General features: G+C 34.8%; 4 protein-coding genes and 1 long non-coding RNA gene across 20 annotated transcripts in view; 3 read left to right on the plus strand and 2 right to left on the minus strand.

The window, feature by feature from the left end:
• Positions 1-1,652: 1,652 nt before the first annotated feature.
• LOC126755430 (activating signal cointegrator 1 complex subunit 1) lies at positions 1,653-3,272 on the minus strand. Its single transcript, XM_050468003.1, has 6 exons — positions 3,027-3,272; positions 2,867-2,969; positions 2,679-2,809; positions 2,480-2,622; positions 2,283-2,425; positions 1,653-2,220 (listed from the first exon to the last, which is right to left on the minus strand). The coding sequence occupies exons 1-6, from the start codon at positions 3,187-3,189 to the stop codon at positions 1,812-1,814; spliced, it is 1,092 nt and encodes a 363-aa protein (XP_050323960.1). The 5' UTR covers positions 3,190-3,272; the 3' UTR covers positions 1,653-1,811.
• Positions 3,273-3,344: 72 nt separating this feature from the next.
• LOC126755425 (putative methyltransferase C9orf114) lies at positions 3,345-5,061 on the plus strand. The gene is made up of 2 exons (XM_050467979.1): positions 3,345-4,173; positions 4,230-5,061. The coding sequence occupies exons 1-2, from the start codon at positions 3,459-3,461 to the stop codon at positions 4,985-4,987; spliced, it is 1,473 nt and encodes a 490-aa protein (XP_050323936.1). The 5' UTR covers positions 3,345-3,458; the 3' UTR covers positions 4,988-5,061.
• A 225-nt stretch (positions 5,062-5,286) lies between these two features.
• Positions 5,287-13,427, minus strand: LOC126755427 (palmitoyltransferase ZDHHC15B). Of its 7 annotated transcripts, none has more exons than XM_050467986.1 (8): positions 12,667-13,419; positions 12,481-12,602; positions 11,686-11,792; positions 11,377-11,614; positions 11,089-11,221; positions 10,887-11,016; positions 9,499-9,585; positions 5,287-7,214 (listed from the first exon to the last, which is right to left on the minus strand). In XM_050467986.1, the coding sequence occupies exons 1-8, from the start codon at positions 12,815-12,817 to the stop codon at positions 7,076-7,078; spliced, it is 1,107 nt and encodes a 368-aa protein (XP_050323943.1). In that variant the 5' UTR covers positions 12,818-13,419; the 3' UTR covers positions 5,287-7,075. The 7 variants fall into 7 exon arrangements, with proteins under 7 accessions (XP_050323943.1, XP_050323942.1, XP_050323944.1 ...); XM_050467984.1 differs by lacking the exon at positions 5,287-7,214 and adding an exon at positions 7,677-9,228; XM_050467983.1 differs by lacking the exon at positions 5,287-7,214 and adding an exon at positions 7,677-9,228 and having other exon boundaries at positions 11,089-11,239.
• On the plus strand, positions 9,543-10,614 carry LOC126755431 (uncharacterized). Its single transcript, XR_007666486.1, has 3 exons — positions 9,543-9,641; positions 9,771-10,308; positions 10,452-10,614. It is a non-coding gene; the product is annotated as an uncharacterized LOC126755431 (long non-coding RNA).
• Positions 13,428-14,005: 578 nt separating the features above from the next.
• The window catches only part of LOC126755428 (cAMP-dependent protein kinase type II regulatory subunit), an 80,455-nt gene continuing 67,995 nt past the window's right edge, over positions 14,006-26,465 (plus strand). The window contains exons 1-2 of one of the 10 annotated variants that reach the window (XM_050467992.1): positions 14,006-14,120; positions 16,541-16,867. The gene's annotated coding sequence lies outside the window, so the exon portion shown is untranslated. The other 9 variants (XM_050467994.1, XM_050467991.1, XM_050467993.1 and 6 more) reach the window with 9 other exon arrangements.

The following is a 26,465-nucleotide window of genomic DNA, read 5'->3' on the forward strand; positions in this document are numbered from 1 at the left end:
AAGATCTGAAGTTGAAAGTATGATCTGATATACTATGTGCCGAAGCTGAGTTGTTTAGTCATTTTTATTATACTCCTTAAGTAGCGCCTAAAAGATGCAAAGTGAAATGGGCCAACTTCAATCCAATGCTTATGTCTGGCTTATCTTTTATAATCTGATTCACAAAAAGCAAAATACTTCCGAAAACATGAACACATAGTAGAACCGCTAACTTCCATTGGTTGTCAGCCAACTTTTTATATATGTACATATGTATGTAAGTACATACTATTATCCACACACATCCATATACATACATACATACATATATATGCTGTGAGTATAAACCACACAATTCTAAGGCAACACTACTAAGTTTACACCAAAAATTATACAAAACACTGCAGAAGTGTAGAAGCATAAATAAATAATAATTATGGATAAAGTTATGTAGTTAAAATCAAATTTTGTAGTTGATTGTCCGATTCAATGTTATAAATGTTTTCCAGTCTATGAAATTTAAAATATGTCTCAAAACAATTTAAATGCAGTGCTAAACCAAAGGGTAATATACAACAAATTTATATATACACATATACACAAACGTAGATAAATGCGCAACAACACGAAAAATCAGCCATAAAGAGTTGCAACAGATAACTCACAATTTTTAGACTGAAAATTTGTAACAGTAAAAGAAGAAACTAAATGACAACAAAACACAGCTGACAAATAAGAAATCCTAAAAAGAAAATAAATTATATGAACAACGCGAATTTATTATACTCAGTTAAAGAACAAAACATTTAACATAAAATGTGAAAGGTAAATTGAAATAAGACGCGCTACAACAAAAATCGCCTCAAATTCCTTTGAATTATTGTGCGGATGCCACTTAGAGCGTGTAACGCATAAATGAATGCGCAAATTTTTAAATTATTTGTTACGAATACTTTGTATACACTTATTAAAATAACTAGTACTAATGGAATGACACACTGTATGTGTGTCTGAAGAAATTTGATATTCGAGTTTATTTTATACCTCCTTTTTGGATGAAGCATTGAATGTTGTGACTGGTTCAGAAAGGATGTGATAGGAGCAGAATCCATTATGATTTTTTTCATCAATTTAAGAGTCTTCGTGTTATAAATAAACTTTCTTTTGATTCCTATTGAAATAAATGCCTAGTGTTTATCGCCTTTTATTTGCGAGTAAAGTTTATCTTATTTCCTAAGCAAAAATATTGGATTCATAACTCGTTTTCTGCTGAAATGACACAACTTTATTTGATTTTTTTAAAAATAAACTAAAAGCAATAAAAGGCTAATACATTAGCATTTTAGTTTGATTTTTATAAAATAAAAATACTATAAAATTATTTCGAAGTTTGCAAGTTAAATGAGCAAGAAATCACATACAATATGGAATGAATTATTTTTTAATTTGAAATATTTTTTCACAATCAAACATACTTACATAAATATGTATGCATAGCTAGCAGATGAAAAGTTATAAACGCTAAAAACAAGTTACTAAAAATCACAAAAAAACAAAATGGCATGAAAATCGGTGTTTACAACATAAAAGCGAACTAGATAAGTGAAAATTTTGAATGTAATATAGTAAACGATTAATTTATTAATATTGAAAGATAAGAATAAATGCAGATATTTTTAAAGAGTGGTTAAATGTGTTTTATTTGAATTTAAAATGATTTCATATTTGAAAGTACTACAAAAAGGGGGGGGTCGAGCAACAAATATTGAGATGAACGCGACCATTTTTATTTGGAAATTAAAATAAAATGTAAATATTGATTTAGCATCGATTTAGAACTTTAAGCTTCCAGTGATTTTGTAGAATGTTCCATGTTCATCACCCGATGTATGATGCATCACACACAGATGGACCTCACTACACTCCACTCTTCCAAAATTGTAATCACCGTAACGTTTTAATATTTCACGTGCATCGAAAGAGCCTGCTGCTTTCGCGTCTAACTGTTTGCGATACCGATTATTCATTATAGTCATATGCAGTTTCACATTATCTCGCTCATAATCATCAAACCCTAAACCACTACGCAAAAATGGCTGCAGTGCCAAATCAGCAAATTTTTGTAATTCAGGGGATTCTACTCGGGCATATAATACGCGTACTGCACTTGGGTCATCATTCATAATTTCCAGTCCCCTAACTTCAATTTGAAATGGTGTTCGTAGGTCAGAGAGATATGCCCTTGATTAAAAAAAACTAATTTATATATATATAAAATTCGAAAACAATACAGTATCTCGTACTTGCAACTTTGTAATATATCTACAGCTTTAGAACGCTCAGCGGCATCTAGCAATACGCATGTGCTTAATGTTAAATGTATGCACTCCTCTGTTTGGAAAAGCATTTCATCAATACCCGGCAAATTAAGCTCCAGTAGTTCTTTCTGAGGTAAGAAAATCTATATAAGTAAATTTATAAATATAAAACTTATTTGTACCTTAAATTCACAGAATCGCTCCTTTATTTCACCATAACTTAATGGTACACAGGCAAAATGTGTTGGTCGCATACGTTTGCGCAGAGAAACTATTAGCAAATTAATCTTTCTACGAGCCGTCATAACGTTTATTCGTGTTTTACCTGAAAAGTTGTAAAAGTGATATAAATTTTATAATATAAATATATTTACAACTGACCTTTTATAGTGATATCTTCGACTTGTTTCGGACCTTCTCTAGCGCGTGGAATAAAAATTTCTGTACGCGTTTCTGATTCAATGCGCCGTTTCGTGCTGCCTTTGAAACCGATCAAGCCACCATAAAAACTCCTAAAATGAAGGGATTCTGATTAAATTGGCATTAAAAACAAGGTAATAGCCTCTTACTGTGCAACATGCATAGTCAGCTTATAATGACCGCTTTTAAGTTCCTCTATTTGCAAATTTTCGCTATCTTCTTGCTCATCATCGTCATCTTCAGCATACAAGTCTAGAATTATAATCGAGTATAGGATGTGTAAATGGTAAAAGCGACATTTGTACATACCTTGCTCCATATATGCAGTTTCGCTATTTGTTGTTTCAAGTTTATGTTCTTTGCGCTGCATAGCTGCTAGTTGATTACCAAAGTCTTCATGTATTAAATTCACACGATAACAGCGATTGTTGTCCATTCGTTGTAATGGTGGCGCCAATACTTCTCGGCTCATTGTACTTTTATTTTGAGATCTTTACCACAAATAATAAATAATAAATAAAACCAAACAAAACGATATCAAAACTACGAATTAAAATATCAAAAGAAAAATTATGATTATGACCAGCTGATCATTAACTGTCAAAAATTATATTCACCACAAAATTCTTTCCATTTTCTACACGTGCATTTCACAAATATCGTAAACAATTTTTATAATTCCTTAAGTTAATATTTCGGTATTTAAAATCAAAACAATTACAAATTATAGGAAAATTAAAAATGCCACCAGTCTTGATAGGAAAGGAGCCACCAAAATCATGGAAAAAAATTAATGAGGAACGAAAAGCTCTAAAAAAGCAACGTAAACAGGAGAAACTGCTGAAAGATTTGGATAAAAATTCACAGTCTGTCCTCGAGGGAGCTAAGGCTAATGATGAAGGTAAAGACAATATTAAAGCCGATCCTTCAACAATAAGCATAGCGGTACCAGGTTCTATATTGGAGAATGCACAATCTGCCGAACTACGTTCCTATGTGGCTGGCCAAATCGCGCGCGCTGCTTGTATTTTCCGTGTACATGAAGTAATAGTGTTCGATGATGTAGGTGTGGCAACGGCACGTGAAACGAAACGTAATTATGACTCTGATGATGGTGAAGAAAAGGCAAACGGTGGTGATTCCCGGCCGCCAACAGTGCGGAGTAGTTGCTTGCAATTAGCGCGTATCCTTCAGTACTTGGAATGTCCTCAATATCTACGAAAGTTCTTTTTCCCCTTACATAAAGATTTAAAGTACTCGGGCTTGTTGAATCCATTGGACACGCCACATCACTTGCGTCAACAAAACGTGTTTCTATATCGTGAAGGCATAATTTCGGACAAAAAGGCAAAAGACGGTCATTCGTATGTTAACGTGGGCTTATTGAATGACGTGTTAGTTAATAAAGCCATTGAACCGGGTGTCCGCGTCACAGTTAAGCTGGATAATGTGAAAGGTATACTTAATTGATTTTATTGTTTATAGAGATTTGATCGTTTTAAATTTTTCTAGATAACAACAAGAAACTGCGGGGCAAAATTGTCAGCCCAGAAGAACCCCGACGAGAAACAGGCATTTATTGGGGTTATTCAGTACGGATTGCTCATTCTCTTGCTGAAATTTTCACAAGGGGTCCCTTTGCTGGTGGGTATGATCTTACAATAGGTACTTCCGATCGTGGTACTAATGTGCACGAGGTGCCAAACCGTTCGTACAAATTCAACCATCTACTTATTGTATTTGGCGGTTTAAAAGGTCTCGAAGAGGCCCTGGCTAATGATGAAAAATTGAATGTAGATGACCCTGCTCTACTCTTTGATCATTATGTGAATGTGTTGCCACGTCAAGGGTCGCGTACAATTCGCACGGAGGAGGCATTGTTAATTGCTTTGGCAGCACTGCAGGAAAAATTCGAACCCAGTGTACCGGAAGTGGAGGAGAAACTTGATGAATACCAACTGCCGCGCAGTGATGATACTGGCATCCGTCCAGATGTGATTAAAAGTAATAAGAAAAACAAAAAACGTAAATTTGAAGAACATGTGAACAGTCATGAGGATAACGAGGAAGAGCACCGAAAGAATATAATGGAAAGTAAAACGACACTTAAAAATTCAAGAGATGAAAACCAGCGTGCACCTTCAGAAGCTTCAATGCAATTTAATAATGCCTCGAGTAAGATTGATGACGACTTCGAAGTAGTGCCAACGAATGAGATCCAATCAATGGTACCAACTAAAGATTTAGGGGATCTAAGTCGCTTTGACTAATTAAGTTTAATTAATACTGTAGGAAACTAAATAATCATTATATTATAAATTGTTTATAAACATTTTAAACAATAGACCTTTGTATGTCCTTTTAACCTGCATTTAAAAGATATACATACATATATTCTTAAGATGAAATTGAATATGAGACTTTTTGAACGAACACTTCCAACTATTGACATTATTTCATCATCATATGCCTTTTTACTTGTTAATGTACAAATGATCATATTGAGATTTTTTGTATAATAAATATATTGGTATATCTAATTTTCCCCACAATGAATCAATTCAAAATGTATGTTTTCTGTAAAGATTTATTATCTATTACTAATAATCCACGCTTACGAATAACTATTTATGCAAGCTCCAGTTAGATGGAGTTAACAGCTTGCATATATGAAGTTTACATACTCTAAACAAAATATATACATAAATGGATCTTTATAAATGCTGTATTCCAGTGAACTTTGCATTTCGCGACCGTGAGCCTTTTTCATGAAAATAAATTTATTTAATAGCAAATAATATTGTACTTGCAACAGATGAAACTTTAGTGTCGCAGTAGTATTTATTGTTCTGAGCAGACCTATGTACACATTTGCTCACATCTACGTCCATCTACGTCTACGCGTCACATAGCCTTATATTCTGATAAAATTTTGAATTTTGTTTTGTGCGAAACTGTTATGCCGGTTATGTTGGTTTTGCCGTTGGTTACATTTTTCTTATATTCTACTTTTGGTTTGTATTATTTTTACACAGCTCACTAACACCTATAATTATTTATAATGTTTTGTTTTAATTGATATAGATTAGACTGTAAAATTAAACCAGTTTTTGTGGTTTCTTCTCAATTTCAATACATTTTGCTAAAAACCAATATTTTTTTTTATGTTTATTTTAGGTACCAGTGCATGTTTTTACATACATATATGTACATAAAGATGTTAGCGCTAAACGTAACCTAAATATTGTACCTGAACATACACATGTGCATATGCACATAAATGAGTAAAAACCGTAGGTACATATCTACAGGAAATGCTTATCTCATTAAAAAAAAAAATCTGCTATGGTGATTGATTTTGGTTTGGAAAATAACTCAATTAGGTGAGTTTAAGCTGGAAATGTGTCAGAGCAGGTCATGTGAGACATTTTTATTTGTATGAAACCTCTAAATGTACGAACCTAAAAAAGTATGGATTATGGAATGACTTCTGATAAACTAACTCATCTTATATCCGTCCACAGTCCTCAGGATTAGCATGTTTCTCAGGATTTATTAGCAACAAACGAATAGAGCTTCTAATTACGAGTAATGAACTGAGAAAGCTGCAAAACGAGGCTTCTTAGAGTATAAGCATTCAAGAGTGACACACATTTTACAGACTAAGCAGAATTAAAAGCATTTAAATAAAAATTTTATTTTGGAAAATACTGCGTATTTAAATAAATTAAAACTTATTACACTTTTCTGCTTCTATTTGCAATCGGTTGCTTTTAAACATTATAATTACTTTGCCTCCTTGCCACATTTTTGCTTTGATATGAAATACGTTCACACATACATATGTATAAATATGGTTTTGGTAGGAAACTTATTAACTAATATATTGTACATTATTTTTTATAATTTCATTTAATTGTAATACTTTTTCAATACATACATACATTATTATTTATCTTTTCGCTACACAAAATTTAGCGAATAGAAACTGCACAAATTTCGTTTGTCAGTCCGGTTCAGAAGTATCCACCAAGCACCGAGTCGGTATATTTGTATATTGTGTAGAACTACGCAGTGCCACCGAAACTAAGTCTTAATGCATAATGATTATAAGACTAAAAACATATAAATTTTATAAATATGTATGTACATAGTAGGTATATGTATGTACCACATTTTTTCTAAAAATTTAGCTTATTTTCGTTGAGTTTTTGACAATATCAGAACGTGACCGCAATAATAACTCAAAATTTAGAGAATCACATTCTAAAATTATATAAGAAGAATAACGTAAAATAATGGACTCCGTCTTTCAACTAAATATAATAAGAAGCCACGTTATCGTCAGAAATTATCAACTATGGAATGTACGTGTTGTGAAAACGAGTCTCTGGAAAGATATCCTCCTCCATTTCAATGCGCGTATCGCTATTGCCCAGCAACGATTCGGCATCCTCATCTAAATGACGTATTGGATAGCTGATGCCATCACCCATGCTGTTCGAAAAGGGGAGAAGAATATGTGTGCTATAATTGCTAATATACATTTTCCAGAATAGAAGCTTTGATATTCGAGCAGATAAATACATATAAATACCAGATGTTTATTAAATTTTATGAAATTCATACAATACTTAACGTATGTAGGAACTCTAACTATGAATTCCTAACTCCCATGATTCGCTAATTTCTGAGCGGAATTTTGTATTGTGACCATTTTCAAGTCCGTTTTCTCCGTATTGATTTCATGGTTTTTCAATTTTCTTTCCACGAATTAACGAACATTTAATTTAGATATAATAAATAAATAAATCATGCACAATTACTCAGTGTTTTCAAAAACGCTGCTGACTAGCGACTGAAAGTGAATTTGGCAAATTAAAAACACAAAATTGTTTTGCATAATTCCATCGTTTACTCAAATAAGAAACTACTAAATACATTTAAAATATTTAAGAATTAATTGTACGAAATTCGGTATTAAAAAGTATATTATTATAGTTTTGAATGTATTACAAAATTACGCAATATGTATGCATGTATGTATGTATGCAGTAGATAGATAAATAGATAAACCAATTACATTTTTCAGTGAAATATACACACTTAGCATGAGGGTATTACATCGATAAATTAATATTTTATACAATAAAGACACTGGTGGTCAAAGAGGAAGATCACTACAATGTCATGAGCTGCGTGAGCTTTTAGCCACTTGGCATTGCATGCCTTTTCTATTTCAATTTTTCCATAATAAGTTGAAAGAGGCTTCAATGAAAAGTAAAAGTGAGAGTTAAATGAAAATATTTTACAATGTAAAACATAAAAATACCAAAAGGAATTAAAGTATAAAAGGCTTATTCTAACAAGCACTTACTTAACATTACTCTAGTGTAAATATGTATATATATATACAGATAGACATTTGTTCATAAGAATTTTTAAATGCTTTTTTAAAACATTAAATTAAAACACACTTATTATATACATATATGACCTTCTAATCATTATTAGGTATGTACTATGAAGATATCGTTGATTCAAAAGGAATATTTTTTCCTACTTTTCTCTTTTGCGATCATATGTATGCAGCTTAGTTTAGTTTTTAAATGCAGTTTATATTGTAAAATTTTCCAGCGTTCTGATATTCGTCAACGCCTTCGTCCTCAATACAAAACTAAAAAAAAATTACTTCGGGAAATATTTCCAATATAATAAGACTAAATAACAAAATCAACAAGATATTTTCCCTACTAAAAAGGAGAATTGTAGGTTTTTAACAATTCAGTTATAAAGTACTGGAAAATCTTCAGAGTCTCGTTTTAACCCGATTTTTTCCTTATATTTTTTCAGCTTTATAAATAACAATTTGAAAGGCCCACCAATGGCCTTCATAATTATCTCAATTCCAATGGCATACATAAAGGAGTACTATGATATATTTAAGCTGATGGCTTAACCGCTAGTGCTATATATATAAATTGTAATTGTAATTAAATTACCTTTTTCAATTTAAAAAAAAAAAAAAAATGATATATTTAGGGGTTCACTAACGGCTTAATTCTATTGATTTCGAATCGCAATTGAAGTCGTCGCGGTCTTTAATTATGTATTTATATAATTTTTAATTTTTTAAATAACTAATCGTTGGATATTCTGCAGCGAACTAAAATATGAATGTAGCCACATATTTAGCTAATTCTAAACGTTTTGATTATTTCGTTGTTGCTGCTGTTCGTCATTACTGCTTTCCAAGTCTCTCATATTGATAATCACATTCCCGTTGGCAGTGTCCATAGTTGGCACAACTAAAACTTCTATGTCGGTCGCTGTTGGTGTGGTCGCTTCCACCGGTTGTGCCGGCTGAACTGGTATTACAGCCACCATTCCATTGACTCCAGCGCCAACAACCGATTTCACCGTTGCAGTGGAAGCCGCAGATACTGAGCCGACAGCAGCGCCAGTCATATTCAGTGGCAGTGTATCGTCTTCGCGCAGCAACTCATGTTGGCTGTGTTGTTTTCGTTTTTGTTTTTGTTTGATGTAGATAATAGCAATAACAAAAAAACAACAAAAAGATGTGTATGGGTATTTACTCAATTTAAAATAAAAAATGTGAAATGTAATGGGCGTGGATAAGAAAAAATGCTGCGAGTAGCATAAAACAGTTCGGAAAATTTTATTTTATTTGTTTTGGTTCTACTAGCGTTGCCAAGCTGCTACATTACATTTGAACTTATCTGCGCACTATTTAACTGGATTTAATGCTTCATATGCTAACCTGGTTCGCTGCGTGGTATCGCCCATGGAGTCGTATGACTGCATCTGATGCTGCTTTTGAGTTGTGTACGTCAATCCATCGCCGACACTGCGACAAATATGAGTGTGGTAATGAAAATTATTCGAGTTTAATTTTGTTATTTGGTTTTAGTAATTTTTCCACGGTCGTTTACAGTTAAATGTGTTATTGTTATTATTTTGTGTGCGCAGCATTTCTATTTGATTATTTCGCATTTTGCACAGAATGCACCGAAGATTTAGGATAGTAAGGAGGACAAGGTATTGACAGAAGGATTCATCGTTTCATTTGAACTAAGTCAAAGCATAAGACACTTTCATTACGATGATTAAAAAAAGCTAGCTATAAGAACTAAGCAACTCTTGTTTCAAGAAAAAAACATTTTTTGGAAATTGGGTGATCAAAATAACTATACCTCAACACACTTTCCAATTCTGGCGAATTCCAATAAGACTGCGTCCAGACGAGGATTTTTTCGTCACTCATTGTTATCAAATTCTCTTTTAATGCTATTTCTTTTATATCACATTCTCAAGTTCTTATATATATTAATGATTAGCTAATTTTTATCGCTATTCGTCTTTTTCAAACCTTACATACTTATATATTTTTGTATTACATACATTCGAAGCCGAGCGCTATTGCAACTATAAAAAAATTTTAAATGAACGGAATGTGGAAGTGCGTACCAGTGACCTATTATGTACACTTCGCCTTTTCTCAAAATAGTCCTCGTGCGAATCAATTCTGGAGTCAGTGACCTACAATCTCATTGTCCAGACACTCAAAACGGTAAGAATATGTTTAATTAATTTAATCTTAATTGCGAAGCTTAAAAATTCGTATTGTCACAAAGCAAGGCACTCTGCCCATACTTAGATACTAAATTCTGTTCGCAACAAATACAAATAAATGGTTAATTTTCTTATTTTCAGATATTATTAAAAACTTACAACTACATTTTCGTTGAGTTAAATGATTAAAATTAAGATTGAATACGAAATCATAGTTAATAAAAATAAAAAAGTAAATGCTCACATTAACTGCGCATGAGTGAACGGATATAACTAACTGATATGTAATAAACATGTTTTTAATTTGCCAAATAAATTTTTTTTTATATAAAAATGCTATTTACATTCAGTAGAAATCAGAAAATAAGAATTAAAGGTATATTTAAGGCAGAGGAGAATTGTTTACTCAGTAGTGCACATTCTAAAGCAAATAACATTTAACAAATTGCAAAAACGAAAAAGCTGCACACACATGTAAATTGCACATATCAGCAAATTTGTGAACAAATAAAAAATGTTGAAAACACACATACTACGAAAAATATATACAAAAATCATATAAGCAACAAAAGTTACCTCGTGTAGACTGGCAAAAACCACAGTTTCCAGTTATCACCGAACACTTCCTGGAAATTGGCGTATTTACCCAAATTGAAGCCATTCTTGTCTGGGCCACCAATGCGGAATATTGGCGCTCGAAAAGCCTCTAAAGAATTTAGGGTATATTCATTAGGAAATTGTTTCAATTTGATAAAATATGTTTTTGCTATTAGCTCACCTAACGTTGTACGATTCATAAGCGTCAAGTAGACATGGTAACCGAATAGGCTCACCAAACTTATTGCAAACATTATCGATACAAAGAACAGGAACACTATGTTAAACCGTCCCATGCCACTATTCAAATCGCCCTGTTGTGAAAGTTCCAACTTCATTTTTGAACAATTTTGTAATTGTTTGATTTTGTATGGAATTCAGTGTAAATAATAACAACTACTTGATCAAAACATGCCACATGCATACAGCAAAGAAAAAATAGTATTTGTGTGTGTGAGTTTGCACTTACCCGCCAGAAGCGTATGAAATACTCCAACGATGTTAAGGCCACATAAAGGCAATAAAGTAACGCATAGCCCAAAAAGAGTACAAAATATTTGTAGTTTGTGAAGTTGACACAATTGTTAACCCACGGACAATGATGATCCATTTTGAGTACACAAGCACCACAGACACTACAGTGATGTGCACGATCTGGCTTGATTATTTTGCATTTTTCACAGAAACGCACCGAACCATTCAGTGTGCTAACAACGAATTAAGAGGAAAGACATACATTTGAATTAAAGAAAATTGATAATATTCATTTAAAGCAAACCGATTTGTGACTGGCAGCGTCTTGGCAAAATTTTCTAGTATTCTCTTTTGTTGATCCTGAGTGTCAGCATGAAATATGTGCTCTATTTCTGCTTCTGGAATTCGCCACTGTGAGAGGTTGAAAAACAAAATTTACTTATACAACAAAAATTATCCGTAAAAAATCCCTTGTATTTAAAATAATTTTAGAGTACTTAAAGTGTTTCGGCTTGAAAGCATAATTATTAACGGTTTTGGAGATATAATTTTGGCCACCATATTCAATTAAAAAATTGTATTTAAATTCTTCCCAAAGTAAGGAAAAATCGAAATTAACGCTTTTAGGTAAAGTCTTGTAATAAGAGAAATGTAAGGTATTAATTTATTTTCGTACTAAATATTCGAAAAGAAAACAGAATTGCAAAGTATTTAGCTAAAACCCAAACCGTATCAAATATGACGTCATAATATATCCGGTTTAGCTTCTCAAATACTAAAGTTGAAAACGAAAAATATACAAACTGACTCAAGCATTGTGATCGGCAAAAAAATTTAATAATTCATACATACTTATAATGGATCGCTGATTAAATTCTTTATAAAATACTGACTCATTTCGATTAATATAAAACATTTTTTAATAAGTTTCGCACCTGTTACATGAAGTAGGGGCTTTCGGGATAATAATAAATTGCGATAACGCAAACATTTCAGATAAGAATTGATAACCGTAAAATGTACGATTGCATTAAACCGCAAACGTATACACATATGTATGTATTTACAACAATGCAGTGCACTGTGTGCTTACACTTACATTCGGGGGAACTGTACCGACTGGTGTAAAGATGGTATTCCAATAGGACCAGAAAAACAATACACATATTATATGATAAAATATCAGAAAAACAATTTGTTCAAAGACGTTTTCGATGGATACTGAAAATAAACATATAACTGTAATTTAATTACTGCAAACGAGGCAATTATATTTGATACGTACGTAAGCAAAGCGACACCACATACGCATAATAGGACCATGCGATAACAGCCGCGATGAATATGACTGGTATCCATTTTAGTGCCGCCATACAACTGCCTAAAGCTGTTGATTTTTTACTCTCACCATCATAATTGCCCATTGCTGCTGACATGAACTGTTTCGGTATAAATTTGTGTGCTTGTTCTGAGGGCTAGCTATAGGTTAATGGTCAGGATTTGGCTTTGCATATATTGCGCACACATCTAGTAAGTGGTGCTCCAAATTTCTTGTAAAACTCGGTGCCACTTTCGAAACTTGCGATTCTTAAAAATTCTCTTAAATAGCTAATATATATTTACGTTACAAAATCACTAACACTCAATTTACTATCTATCGCACTAGTTGTACTTAAGTACAATTGATCACCCGCGCTTCGCCTGCAGTCGTTGGTCACCTCAATTTACGTACTTAATCATTTACTGACTGTTTTATATTTTCAACAATTTCTATTACTCCTCTGCCTTGGTAATCACTTGCAAAACAGTACGTATTCTAGACATGGCTTCTGTATGCCTCTACGTCTTACAATTGGATTATAACAAAAGATGAATACTTTGCAAATTGGCGGCTTTTGTTCTTCGACAAAACGGAAATAGTTGTTTAGCTTAGTGAAAGTGAAATTAAAGTTTTTCGTTTAAAAATTTTTGTCTATGTGCTGTTCACTATTATTGGAAAAGAAGAAAAACACAAAATAGCAACTGTCAAACAAAAAACAACGGATAACTAAACCAAGTGCTGGCAAGTGTTACGGGATAGTGTTGCCAGAAACGATGAATTTGACATATAGGAATCGTCCAAATACAAAAGATTTATGGTACACTCGAAATATTGATCCTCGGTTTAAAAATTTAAATTTATGTAATTTTGATATTTCAAAAACAATTTTTACATAATTATCAGAATAGACAATTTCTGAAAGGTATTGCGCAAAATAATCGAATTTACGATAAAAATAATTCTGAAAGGGACATTATAAGAACAAATTCAGAAACTGCAATTTATATACATATTTCTAGTCTAGAATTCAAAGAACTAATGAATTTTTTCAACCTATCCGAACGCACGTCCGAATGCAAAGCAATCAAGTCTAAGCAAGCGAGCTTAAAAAGAATTTAGTTAACAATATTTAGTATCGGAAAATGTAACCCTACTTGTCCAAAGTACACCAACATACAACTCTGTAGAAGAGAGAATATTGAACGTATGCTAAAAGAGAGAGGGAGGGAGAGCGAGAGCCATCGCAGAGCGTATGCGCCCCAAAACGCTTGAGGGGGGCCATGAAAAAGTATGCAAGTTGAATTGGGTTGCACAGAATTGAGTCAAAGTAAAGACGTTGCCGAGTACAGTGAAGTATACTAGATTATCGGAATATAGTTTGAACGAAGAATCCATCAAACGTATCAGTTTAAGAAAATGTAAATTTCATTACTATAAACCGTTAATTTGAAATATTAATGAATGAAAAGTGTTCTAAAAAATGCCAAAAGTGAAATAAAAACCCAAATAAGCTAATCGCTTATGTATTTGATTCGAGCAAAAGTTCGTTAAGTGAAAAGCAACAAAATTTTTATCATACACTTTGCCCAGCGATTACAAAAGTTACTACTAGACGGTCAGAGTCAATCTTCGTTTTCCTGTACGAATGCCACCGTATATGTACATAATATGAAAATACATACATATTTAGGTTTAGGCATTTGCATTTACGTATGTACAGTCGCTGTGCGGATTTAAGAGAACGAGCAAATGTCCCGAGTGTTTAGTATGTCTGCATAAAAGTTTTTCAGTCTTTTTATTCGCCTGTCTACTCCACCCCACCTAATGCGGTTTAACGAAAGGTGAAATATGATGAAAAAGAGAAATATTTCTGTGCGAGTGTATACGAGCAGGTATACTTTGTATGCATGGATATGTTCGTAGATAAAAATAGTGTGTGAGAAAACTGAGTGTTGTTGATTTTTCGACGACCGCGTTGAGGCTATCGGCTCCAACAACTACGATAAGGCGATAAGATTGTTTGTATGCTCTCTTCATCACGTTTGACTGTTTGTCCGACCCCAACCCATCATCTTCACGTGGACACATCTGTGTTAGTGTGCCGTGTTCATGTGATAAAAGAAACAGTGAAGGTGATATCTCTTCAGTCAGTTAAAAATATGATAAAGGCCCAAAGAGCATTTGAGGGTCTCAGTGGCATTGAACTACCTAGTGGATAACATATTTAATGTAATGCTTGCAGTTAGGCTCATATTATAAGCGCATACATTATATTAAAAAATGTTAATGCGAGTGAGAGTGTGGGTGACATACGGGGTAGCGTGTGATGGCAGTATATTTCATAACACTGTTTTGCCCAGCAATAACATTATTGATTATTTGAGAGAAGCAGCCCTTCTCTCTTCTTCGACGTCGTTATAAAAAGCCGGCTGCTGTGCGGCTGTCATGTCCTAAATTGGCTATGGAAACATATGCATGTCGTATACATTCTACATATTACATTACACATAGTAGTAAGTACTACTCGGTGCATTTCGAATGAGCCAAAGTACAACCCACATCCATACTACCCCATACACCACCTAGGCACAATGTTGATTTTGTTGTTGCCATTTATGATACGGGCTTTGTTGGTGGGTGATGGTTCGCGAGCCAATGTGCGCTCTCATACGGCTTTCGCCACGGTCTTCGCTGCACGACTTGTTGCGATTTCCTTTCGCTACCTATGCTATTAACTCGCCTATATACAAATGTATGTATCTACACAATTTTTGTACTACATATTGGTTATACATTAGCCTCGGCAGCAGCATTTGTAACGAACGAACAAGCGGAAATTAATGCTCATTCATTTTCTTTACTCGACCACATGTCGGCGGGTTCAGTATTGCGTTATCCTTGTGTTTGCAACATTTCAGTAAAATTCAGTTGGTTTTCAAGTAGACATTTTTGTGGAAAATCAATTCGCCTTGCTTTGCAGTAGACCGCGGCGATGATGTACATATGTATGTATGTATGTATGCTGCAGCGATTTTCACCTGCCATTTAATGTTTTCGTTTATTCATTTTCATTAAATTCCATATCCATTCGCTGATTTTTTGACCGAATTATGCGATTCGTCACTTAAAAGGATTGTGCAAGTAAATTTCGCCCGCAAAGTAGTGAAAACAGAAAGTAGAAATATGAATAAAATTGGAGCAATTTGTCGAATATCTCTTTCAATATTACGACTATTGACAAGCGCCGAATTCTTTAGCACTCAGACAAAAATGAGATGAATCTGAAGAGGAATTGGCTTCTTACAGATTAAATAATTATTTTAATAGAAATGCAACTATTTTCTGTATGCAGCTACTGATGAGTTTTTTCCACCTAAAACTTCACGAATCTGTTTTGAAAGCCAAAGTGTTCCTTCAAAAAATCAAATCAGCTGTTCAGCCTTCCTAAACTTTTCCATTTTGAGGATACTATCTTTCATTGCATCCGATAAGCCACTAAATTCTGTCTACGGCATAGCACTACTACATTCCTCGTTCTGTTATAAATATAATAAAATTAAATTGAATACAGATTTTTAATAAGCTCTCAGAAACGCGTTATTTTATCAAATAAATTTTAAGAGCCATATAAGTAAACTAAGTCCAAGATTAAGAAGCTCGCGTGTGTTCACATTTAAAACAATTTTAAAAAGAAGAAATAACGTGCAAATAAAAGTGATAAGTTTTGTTTGTTGTTGTTTCTTGGCGGTGATACCTTTCGGTGTGCCACATACTCGTATGTACAAGCTCTCTCTGGGGGTTGCTTTCGAGACTTGAATTTAATAACTTTTCCTTCTAGGCAGAACCACTGATACGTGCTATTAGCCATCATTTACATGTATGCGTGCGGTATATAAAAATCCGGGGAAATATCCACAAATGGAAAGTGAATAGTTTGAAACAGAGATTAAAGTTTTATATAGACAATTGAGGGCTGTGTTTTGTTAACAAGAGAAAGTGTAAAAGCAAACCTGCTAACTAACTACCACGTCTGCAATCGTTCAGCTGGAAATTGTGAATTACCTGTGTGTCTGTGGTTTTGTCGCCTTAAGAGAACACTTTGGCAGAAGATAAGCTAACCGAAGGAATTGCCATACTAATTTTAGGAACATCAGAGAGAAATCAGGTGAGTCAAAGCAAATATGACATAAGAATAAATATTCAAGTGATCTACGATGCAAAACGTGCATTGTGATCCAAGTATACGTATGCATTGTGTAGCTTGAGGTGGGCATCGTGTAATACCGTACGACTTTGAAATGACCAGCACTAAGGCAAAAAACGCTGATAAGTTTGAAATAATTAACGATAAATTATCATAAATCCCAAAATGCAGAGCCTTGTTTTCCATTTTTTCTAAATATAAATCTTAAACAGTTCTGTGAGCTAAGCAAGACAGTTCAGTTATGTGAGTGTGTGTATCTAACAAGTCTTATGCTTCATTTAGTCACCGACGCAAACTGCGAACCGAATCAGCTGATACGACCTACCACCTTGTACGTGGATATCGGCGAAAATTGGATTTTTTATAACTGAAAAGCTGGATGTGTGCTAAACCATTTATGCAAATTGAGCAGCAACTACTTTGTTAGTACGGAAGGGCGGCATGTCGATGACTAAATGAAGCATTAATGCCGATTTCAGTTCTTATGCGCATTTTCCCCCCACGCAGAATATTTTTATGTCGGTGTGTATTTTCGTTCTGAAGACATTCACTTTAAAGTTTGTTTGCGCAAAGAAACACAGCAAAGTCCGTGACAGGAGGCACAACAGGTCGGAAAATGTGCTGAATTACCGAAGGCAAATTGTAATTTACGAGTTTCCGAGCTGAGCGCTGTTCACGAGTAACATATGCATGTATGTAGGTGCATTCACGATATGTATATACATATGTGCGTATATGCGCACACGTACTTTTTCAACGTGGCACTTTATGCATCGAGTTGATGTTCTGCCCGGTACTTACTTGATAGTGCTCCCGGGAGCTAAGGCGCCGACACTTGCCCGATAGCTTTTTGGTAGTTTGTTCCAATACGCAACATTAATTGAGCTCTGGATTGTCAGCTGCCAGATTAAATAATGAGTTGCCCATTATTAGGTTGCCGCTGAGGCTTTATTTTGGGCATTTCCTGCTATTTTCTAAATTTAATGAGGGTTTCGAAATTTGGACATTGGTTTAAGCTTTTGTCAGTGCATAGTTAATCTTAATTTCACAAAACAATGTTTTTATGAAATATAAACCAAGTTTTTTTTAAGTTTTCTTTTTTGTGTTCGAGAGAATAGCCGTGGTATAGTGCATAGAGAAGCAATTCTTGGTATCTGTCATGGTGGTCCAGATATCTAAGCAAGTCTTCAACTTGAGTCCCAACAAGTTTAACAATTAGTGGTTGGTTCTCAGGTCTCTCTTCGTCAAATAGTTGATAACATCATTTACTTGACCAAAATAATTTATGTGAAAAACTATCCAAATAGCCAATCAACCAAAAATAAAAATGTACATATGTTATGTAGTATGTATAACTTCAACGACAGACGGGTCTAAGTAATCGGAACGGACCCGGATTTTTGTCCGGCCAATGACTGTTAACTCGGCAACCATTCTACGAAACTATTTCATGGATGTTTTCTACCGCTACAACAACAGAAACAAAAATAACAACAACAACTTGTATATATATATATATGTACCACATACTCTTGCTAATATAATACTATCCCTTCTACCTTCACATTAAAATGCACATCAAACCACATCACATTACATGAAAGCAAAAATCGTCAAATATTTCCTCTACAGACTCGCTTTACTTAAAAACTTTAAAAGCTTTACTTTAAAAATATTTTGTTTTTTTGCTTTTAAAAGGAGCCTAAAATTCAACACACAGCAAGAAAGGCTGAATTTGAATATTTACTCGTATTACCGACCCTGAAACCCTCAACGCTTACTAAAAAATTACTCCACATAAAATTTCGCATTTCTTCCTGTGACTAAGGCGTCCTATTAAAGCCTTTTTCATCCCAGTGGGCTGTGCGCACTCGTTTGGTTGTGTATGTGTGTGGGTGCGGTGTTAACCCCTAGCTGCGACTCAAGGTTAGGGTTGGGGCCGTATCGCAGTTCAACAAAATTAATGAGTCATTCATTGCGAATGAGTGGAGGTACAAGTACTATCCAAAGGTGCAGCAGCAGCGTCAACAGCCAGCAACGGTTTCGGCAAATGATGCTTCGTCAACCGCATATTGATGCATGTGTTTGCATTATTCGTGTATGTGTGCACATAGCTGTGTGCTATAAAAAAAGCGTAAGAAATCTGTTGAGCGCCTATTTGTAGGCAATGAAATATGCGAAAATTGCAACACATAGCTGATATGAATAGCTTTTCTTATTAATACTTTGATTAGTGAGTTAGGAAGCGATGGAAGCCATAACTCGAATTGTATTGAAGACTTCAAAGGCGGATTTGCAAATAGTCTTTGGTCGAATCTGTTTAGCGTCTATTTTGTATTTAGTATCAAGATTAGACTTTTATGGTCTAAAGCCTGATGAAATCCCGACTTCGAATTTCTTTCCCGCCGGTGCTCCAGGCACACAAGATCAAGATTTAATAAGTTATATGTATCGAGTTAGCAAAGTCGTATAAGAAATAATTATATTTTTCATCGAACTGGATAAAGGGAAAATTACGTTAGTTAGTATCTTTGAGTTATTCGAAAATCAGCTGTTCTGTTCTTTAGAGATAGCTTGTACAAGCGACGACTTATCAAAGGTAGTGAATCCATATCCGGAAATTTATTTCAAAAACTTCGAACACCGAATGAACTCTTTGTTGATGAATATGCCTGCTCCCGTACACAAGGATATTTGAAAGTTAAATGAGAACGAAGTACACGGAAAGTTAGAGCAAATAGAAAAATAGAGTTTAAGGGCAAAGGAAGTCGACTAAATTGGAGATTAACTTTATCTTGAAAGTAAAACAAATATGCCATCCATAAGGCATAGAAAGCGCATACGTAGGCGAGCAAGTACAGTTACACATATCATAAGAAGAGAAGAGTGAGAAAAGACCGAACGCGCTATTAAATATCGCGGAGCTTCTGCTGAGGGCGATATACAACAACCGCTAATATAGAAATAAACTAGCGCTTACATATGTTCCATGCCGAAAATCATGTACACATATACTTTTGCATAGCCACAAACAGACTGAAATGAGGGGGAAAGCGGAAGTAAAGCCGTCGTCTGGGAAGGGTGTCAAGGTATATTAAATGTTTTTCAACACGAAACCGCACTTTGTGACAAAAGCAGCATAGCAACAACTACAGCAACATACCATCCGTCTGTCAAAGCGCAAGTGCCAGCAGGACGCCAAAAAACCAGCTGCTGTGCGGCAAATTTTGAAAAGGGGTAATGACAACAACAGCAGCTACAACAATAATAGCAAGGCAACATCATAATCATGAAGAGTTTTGTGCATGCCAAAAAATGTACTCATTTTATAAACATTGACGACAACAACAACATACTATCAGGCGTAGCCGCAACAACAACATTCGCGTTAAATCATCAAAGGGAATTTATTTAGTACGAGCAAAAGCCTCGCGGCTCAAATCTGCATAATGACAGACCTGTTTATAGATATTACGAATTACTTTCGAAATGATGAGCTCCTTGCGATTGACGCCCGTACGTGTCTGTATGTGTGCGATATTTTTCGTATTGCTGTGTTCCGTTGATGGATGGCTATATTGATTGATTGAATTACGGCGCTGAGCGCTCGAGCTTAAGATTCATGGCTGTCCGCTTGTCAAATGCCGAATGCCGATTGCCAATTGGTCGGCTCATTGTTGATTGAATCATACCTACACAAATATGAAATGGAGTGTTGATAAAATGTGGATTGATGGTAAATTACGAGCGTTCTTATCTACGAGTAAGGGATTGTTGAGTTGATATTCGGGTTGAACCAACCGGTCGGCGAGGTTCAATTCGCACAACGATTTTGCGTGACAGCTTTTATGTTTCTTGCAGTTTTACTCTGCTGTTCTGGAAGTTATATGATTTCACAGTTTAATAATGGCGTTTGCTTCTTTCTAAATTTTAATTATTGAACGATTACGCCCCGTAAACATGTGTATTAAATATGTTTTGCACACTAAGTACACCCTTATCGAAGACAAACATCCGTTCGATTTTAAGGCAAGGCAGTGAAGGGTTTTATAAAAAATTGATTTCAAATGTTCTATTTTTAGCGAAATAATATCATATTTTATTTTACTTAGATATCGTTTCAACGAGTAAATGTCAATATAAATATAAATGTGTACATTTTAACTACAACAGGCGCTGAAGAGTTAGATAAGAGAGTGAGATAAGATTTACCGGCGGCCAGTGTCAGGGAAGTTATGTTATTATATTGAATATATGCTATATATTTAAAATATAATTATAGTTTTTGTTTTATACACATACAACTTATGAGCTCATAAGTACCCAGTGCCCAAATGTTGAAATCCACAAGTCACAAGCCAACTAGTACGAACGACAGGCTCAACTAGTCGGCCGACAATGCTGGGCTAGGATGAAATGGCAACTGTCAGATTTATCATGTCTCATACCAGTTCAAAAGAAAAAAATAAATAGAGTTCAGTTATGGAACATAACCTAAATTAATAAAAAAACAAGAAAAACTGTTATACTACCTTCATAAATACAAATGTTTTTCATAAAAAAACTTGATTTTGATCGTTCATATTGAATGGCAGTTATATGCTATAGTGGTCCGATATCGGTGGTACTGTCAAATGAGCAACTGTTTGGAACGGAAAAAAATGTTTGCAAAATTTCAAACCTACATATATCTCAAAAGGGTTGGTTAGGTTAAGTAACTCTGATAGACTCGTTCGCCTCGCTCACACCAATTTTTGTCCTTAGCGATGCCAGATGGAGTGCCGTTTGGTAGTCCTTAACGCGAATTTCCTCACTATCGATATCTTTTTCAGTGCCTCATACTGTGATGTCTCTGAATGTTTGAAGCGTTGCCTTGCTAGCGCGGGACAAGTGGTCAAAAGTTGGTCCAAGGCTTCCCTGGTGCCTTGCTCTTGACATTTCTTGCGTTTGCCGCCACCAGTATGTAACCAGTGAGTTTTCCAATCATGTTCTGCTATCTCTTCTATCAATCAGGGATGTTGTGGAATCCAAGACAGAATTGCTTAGCTGTCAGAATTGCAAACCAATTCTGATTTTCAACGGTGCCACAGAATCTGATTGGATTTTCGTCTTTTCGGACATATGCAAAACCAATATTCGAACCAGCTGTTTACTAATGTGACAAAACTTGCAAATGAATACATTTGGAATCAATCCTATTAAAGTTTTTAATGAGTTCCAAATTAAAGAAATATTTTAAGAGATAACATTTATCGAATGAATAAAGACGCATTTAGGTCTTAAATTACGTTTATTACGTTTTGTAAATCTTCTTTAAGGGGAGGCTGCTTTAGAAGCTTCAAAAAATTGATTTTTTTTTGCTTAAATCTCTTTAAAAACTATCTAAGAATATTTCCCCAAAGTTATAGATGGGAATTCGAAATATTTGTCGAAGCTGGAAGGGAAGTAGTGACCGAGCGTCTAGCAGATATACTTATGAGCGCTTGGGCAGAAAGCGAAAACTTTGAAGCGATTTCTCGGTTTTACAGTTGTACGATTTTTCTTAATTGGCGGGCAGGATAGAAAAAAGCTAAACGTCGTATGGAATTGGGGCAAAGTTTATTATCTTTGGCTTTAAATTATCTTCTATTTAAACTAAAAAAAATAAGAAAAGTTAAGTATGAACATATGTTTAAAGTAAAATTTTTTTAGTTAAAACCACTTTTTTTTTTAATTTAAAAAAAATATAAAATTTTACCCTTTTTTCAATTTTCCTAGTTTAACTTGAACATAAGTTATTAAAAAATATTAATCTCTTTGAATTTTTTGTTTCCGATAGAAATGGCAATTGCTTCCCAAAGGCAAAATGTAAAAGATTTCGTATCAAAAAATTCGCGGATGATGTTTAAATATACTTATAACTATAAACCCTAGAAATTTCGCCTTAATCAATTATTCTTTCCTTCCCAAAAAAAACCTCAAAAAAATCGATTTTTTAAGCCTCTAAAGCAGGCTCCCCCCTTAAATATCCGCATTTTTTTCATTGTTGCATTAAAAGCTAGCTCCGTGGCTTTTCAATAACAAAGACCTTTTCTCGGAATATACTGCAGTTGTCCGTTAGGTTAAAAGGCTGCCTTATGCCTAACTGTGGATAGAATCGATACTACTCAGAACAGATTTTCTAGAAAAGTTAAATGCCGTTGAAATGTTCAGGAACAACAACAGCAAATTCCTTATATTCAAGAGTCCTTTCAATATTTAATATCAGTGTATGGGGTGCAGACTCTACTGATCTATCTTTTGTGTATGCGTGTTGCTCTTTGGAAAAACTTCCTGGAGGCGCCGAGGCCCTGAAGTGCACGTCTAAGACTTCCTTTAATGTTTTCTGCAGGAAAAAAGTTAAGCTTACAGGCCTAAGCTCCTTCGCCACAGCACGGATAGACAAAGCACATATTGCAGCATTGTTGGAATAATACCATCCATATCAGGAGATTTGTATGGGACGAATCCAGTGGCGGATTTGCTCTAAGGCCCAGTAGGCCCGGGCCTAGGGCGGCCAGATATTAAGGACGGCAAATCGTGCCAAAAAAAATCACTGATAACAACAAGATTAACAAGAAATAACTCAAATGCAAAGTATCTTAACCGTATGCTTATATAATCTTCCTAAATCACTATTTTTGCGTATCAAAGTATAAATAATTTCGTACATCCTACATATAAAGTATCTAGGAAGAATAGGTACTTAGGTACCTAACCTATTGTTATAACGCGCATGCGGTGCGTCGCGCCGCTGTGACCCCGTGCAAGCCGAAGATATCCCACTCGTACCAGGAGTGACAAGAGTAGGAGTGCAGCCCAATCCTCCGGACCAGGAGCTCTACGAAATCAACGACGATCCAGCTAAATGGACAATCGACGAGTTCACGCGTGATCACATTTGTAAGAACGGAGCCAATCAAAACATCCAAAATGATTTTCCCAAGAGTGAGCGCATTTACAAAGATAAAGCGCGACAGTTGTCGAGATATTTATTCGAACGTCAGCTTCTAAATGGTGAAAAAGTTCCGCGAAAGTGGCTAATTTATTCCAAAAGTACTGGATGTGTTTTTTTGGTCCTTGTTTGCTTTTTAATGGCGGGGAGAGTCAGTTCGACAAAAAAGAAGGTTTCAATGACTGACTCGAATGTCAACTCATGAGAATTCGCCTACTCACAGATTATCTGTTCTGCATATGAAAGAACGAAGCAACGTGTTAGGTCGCATTGACCGCGCATTAACAATGCAATTAGATGAAGAAATAAATTACTGGAAAAACATTCTGAAAAGAGTAGTTGCATGCGTAAAAGCACTTGCATCACGTGGTTTGCCTTTCAGAGGACACGACGAAAAATTTGGATCAATCCACAATGGAAATTATTTAATGTCCATAGAGCTTATCGCCGAGTTCGATCCGTTCTTAGCTAAACACATTACACGTTATGGAAATCCAGGCTCAGGATTTACGAGTTATCTTTCTTCAACAACATGCGAAGAGTTCATTCGACTTATGGGAACCAAAGTTTTGGAAACAATTGTAATGGAAATATTAACAGCAAAATATTTTTCTCTGATCAATGACTCGACACCGGATATATCTCACGTAGACCAGCTCACTTATGTAATCAGATATGTCCTGCCTAATGGATCACCTGTAGAACGGTTTCTCAAGTTTATTCCAAACCCAGGCCACAAATCACAACAAATGACAGATTCTGTTACTTCAACTTTAACTGAATTGGGAGTTGACATTTCAAACTGCCGCGGGCAACCATATGACAACGCAGCTAACATGTCAGGCAATTATAACGGCCTGCAAGCTAAAATAAATGAAATGTCGCCCCTTGCCGATTATGTTCCCTGTTCAGCACACTCGCTGAATTTAGTAGGTGAATATGCAGCTGAAAGCAGCCAAGAAGCTTGTTCGTTCTTTTCTCTACTCCAAGAGTTATACAATTTCTAAAAAACTGTCCTTCGTACAGGAATACGAAAAAGATTTTCGACGCAATCGAAAGCGTAAGCTGCTTCCTGGCGAGACAAATACAGGTGAAGAGATGCCACAAAAAATGGCCGTGAAAATTTTAGAATAAATACTTTTTTAGTAGAAATTGATACATTGTCAGAAGAACTGAAAAGACGTCGGGATTCTTATAAATTACTCTACAATAAATTCTTTATTACCAACCTGACGAATGTAAACATCTCAGAAGTCGAAGATAAGGCCAAGGCATTGCAAAAGATTTATTCTACTGACTTAGAAGACGATTTTAAAAATGAGGAGCGAAAGAGTGCAGTCAGTTTGTTGAAATGGTTACGAACCGAAGGTCTTCAAACCATTTACCCAAACGTGGATATTGCTCTTCGTATGTGTGTGTGTACACCTGCCAGTAACTGGACTGGAGAAAGATCGTTTTCTTGTTTGCGGAGAGTGAAAAACTATTTACGCACAACAATGACGGAGCAGAGGTTAACCGATCTAGCTTTGCTTAACATAGAAGCTGATTTTTTAAGCAAATTGGGTTGCGAAGATTTGATTAATGGTTTTGCTGCGCTTAAGTGCAGACGAGTTTTGTAACACATTGTAGGAGTAAAACATTTATTTTATTAAAAACAAAACCTAAAATCATTTTTAAATGTTTTATTTAAATGTCCAATCATCCCTGAAATCTCGGAAAATATTATAAACTTGCCTTATCCGCTAGATTTTAGTTAAACAATTTTCTGAATCAATTAAAAGTGGGAATAAAGTAAATTCATGAATTATGTCATTAGTCTATAATGATGGGTGCTGAGAAAGGGGCTGCACATGGCCTGGAGCCTAGAGCGGCTAGGACTGCAAATCCGCCACTGGACGAATCCACATACATGTTTCTTGAATTACAATAAAATCGATAATTGTACTTGTAATCTAGTACTACTTCTAGACTAGTGCCGTTTCTGCAGAGTTTGGTATTTCAATGCAGGGTACATTCAATGAGGCAAGTCAGGCCGGCCTATTTTGTTTACTTTCTTCTCTTTTTTCGCTCAATTATTGTAGGTGTGTATGCGAGTCTGATATAAATAGATGCTAAATAATATGTAATTAACAACTTAACGGTTTTATTATAGTGGTACGTGCCCCATTAACATTGAACTTTTCAAGTGAATCTAAGCATTTGAAGCCACTGTACGCATAAGTATGTATTGTATTTTGGATTGCGGGTATGCAACTGTATAATGTAGACATGAAAAATGTAAATGCGGTGGATTAAAATTATTATCGAGTCTTACTCTTTAACATCGGGAAAATATTTGGTTTTCATATTCTGGTCCCGCATACAAGTATTTCAGCAACTGACAGCTCTTGTGAAAACGAAACTTGAAAAAATGTACTTTTAACAAATAAAATTTTCGCAAAAAAAGAACTATATTTACTTATAAATGTATGTATTTGCATTAAGCATTTCTCGGCTGCAACCCAAACCAATCTCTTGTCTTCATATTTTTTGTTTTTATCTTTGTTTACTCTCTGATATTTACTTGATTTTAGCATTCAATTTTTA

Source organism: Bactrocera neohumeralis, chromosome 4 (assembly GCF_024586455.1).
Source record: "Bactrocera neohumeralis isolate Rockhampton chromosome 4, APGP_CSIRO_Bneo_wtdbg2-racon-allhic-juicebox.fasta_v2, whole genome shotgun sequence".
Classification (NCBI taxonomy): domain Eukaryota; kingdom Metazoa; phylum Arthropoda; class Insecta; order Diptera; family Tephritidae; genus Bactrocera; species Bactrocera neohumeralis.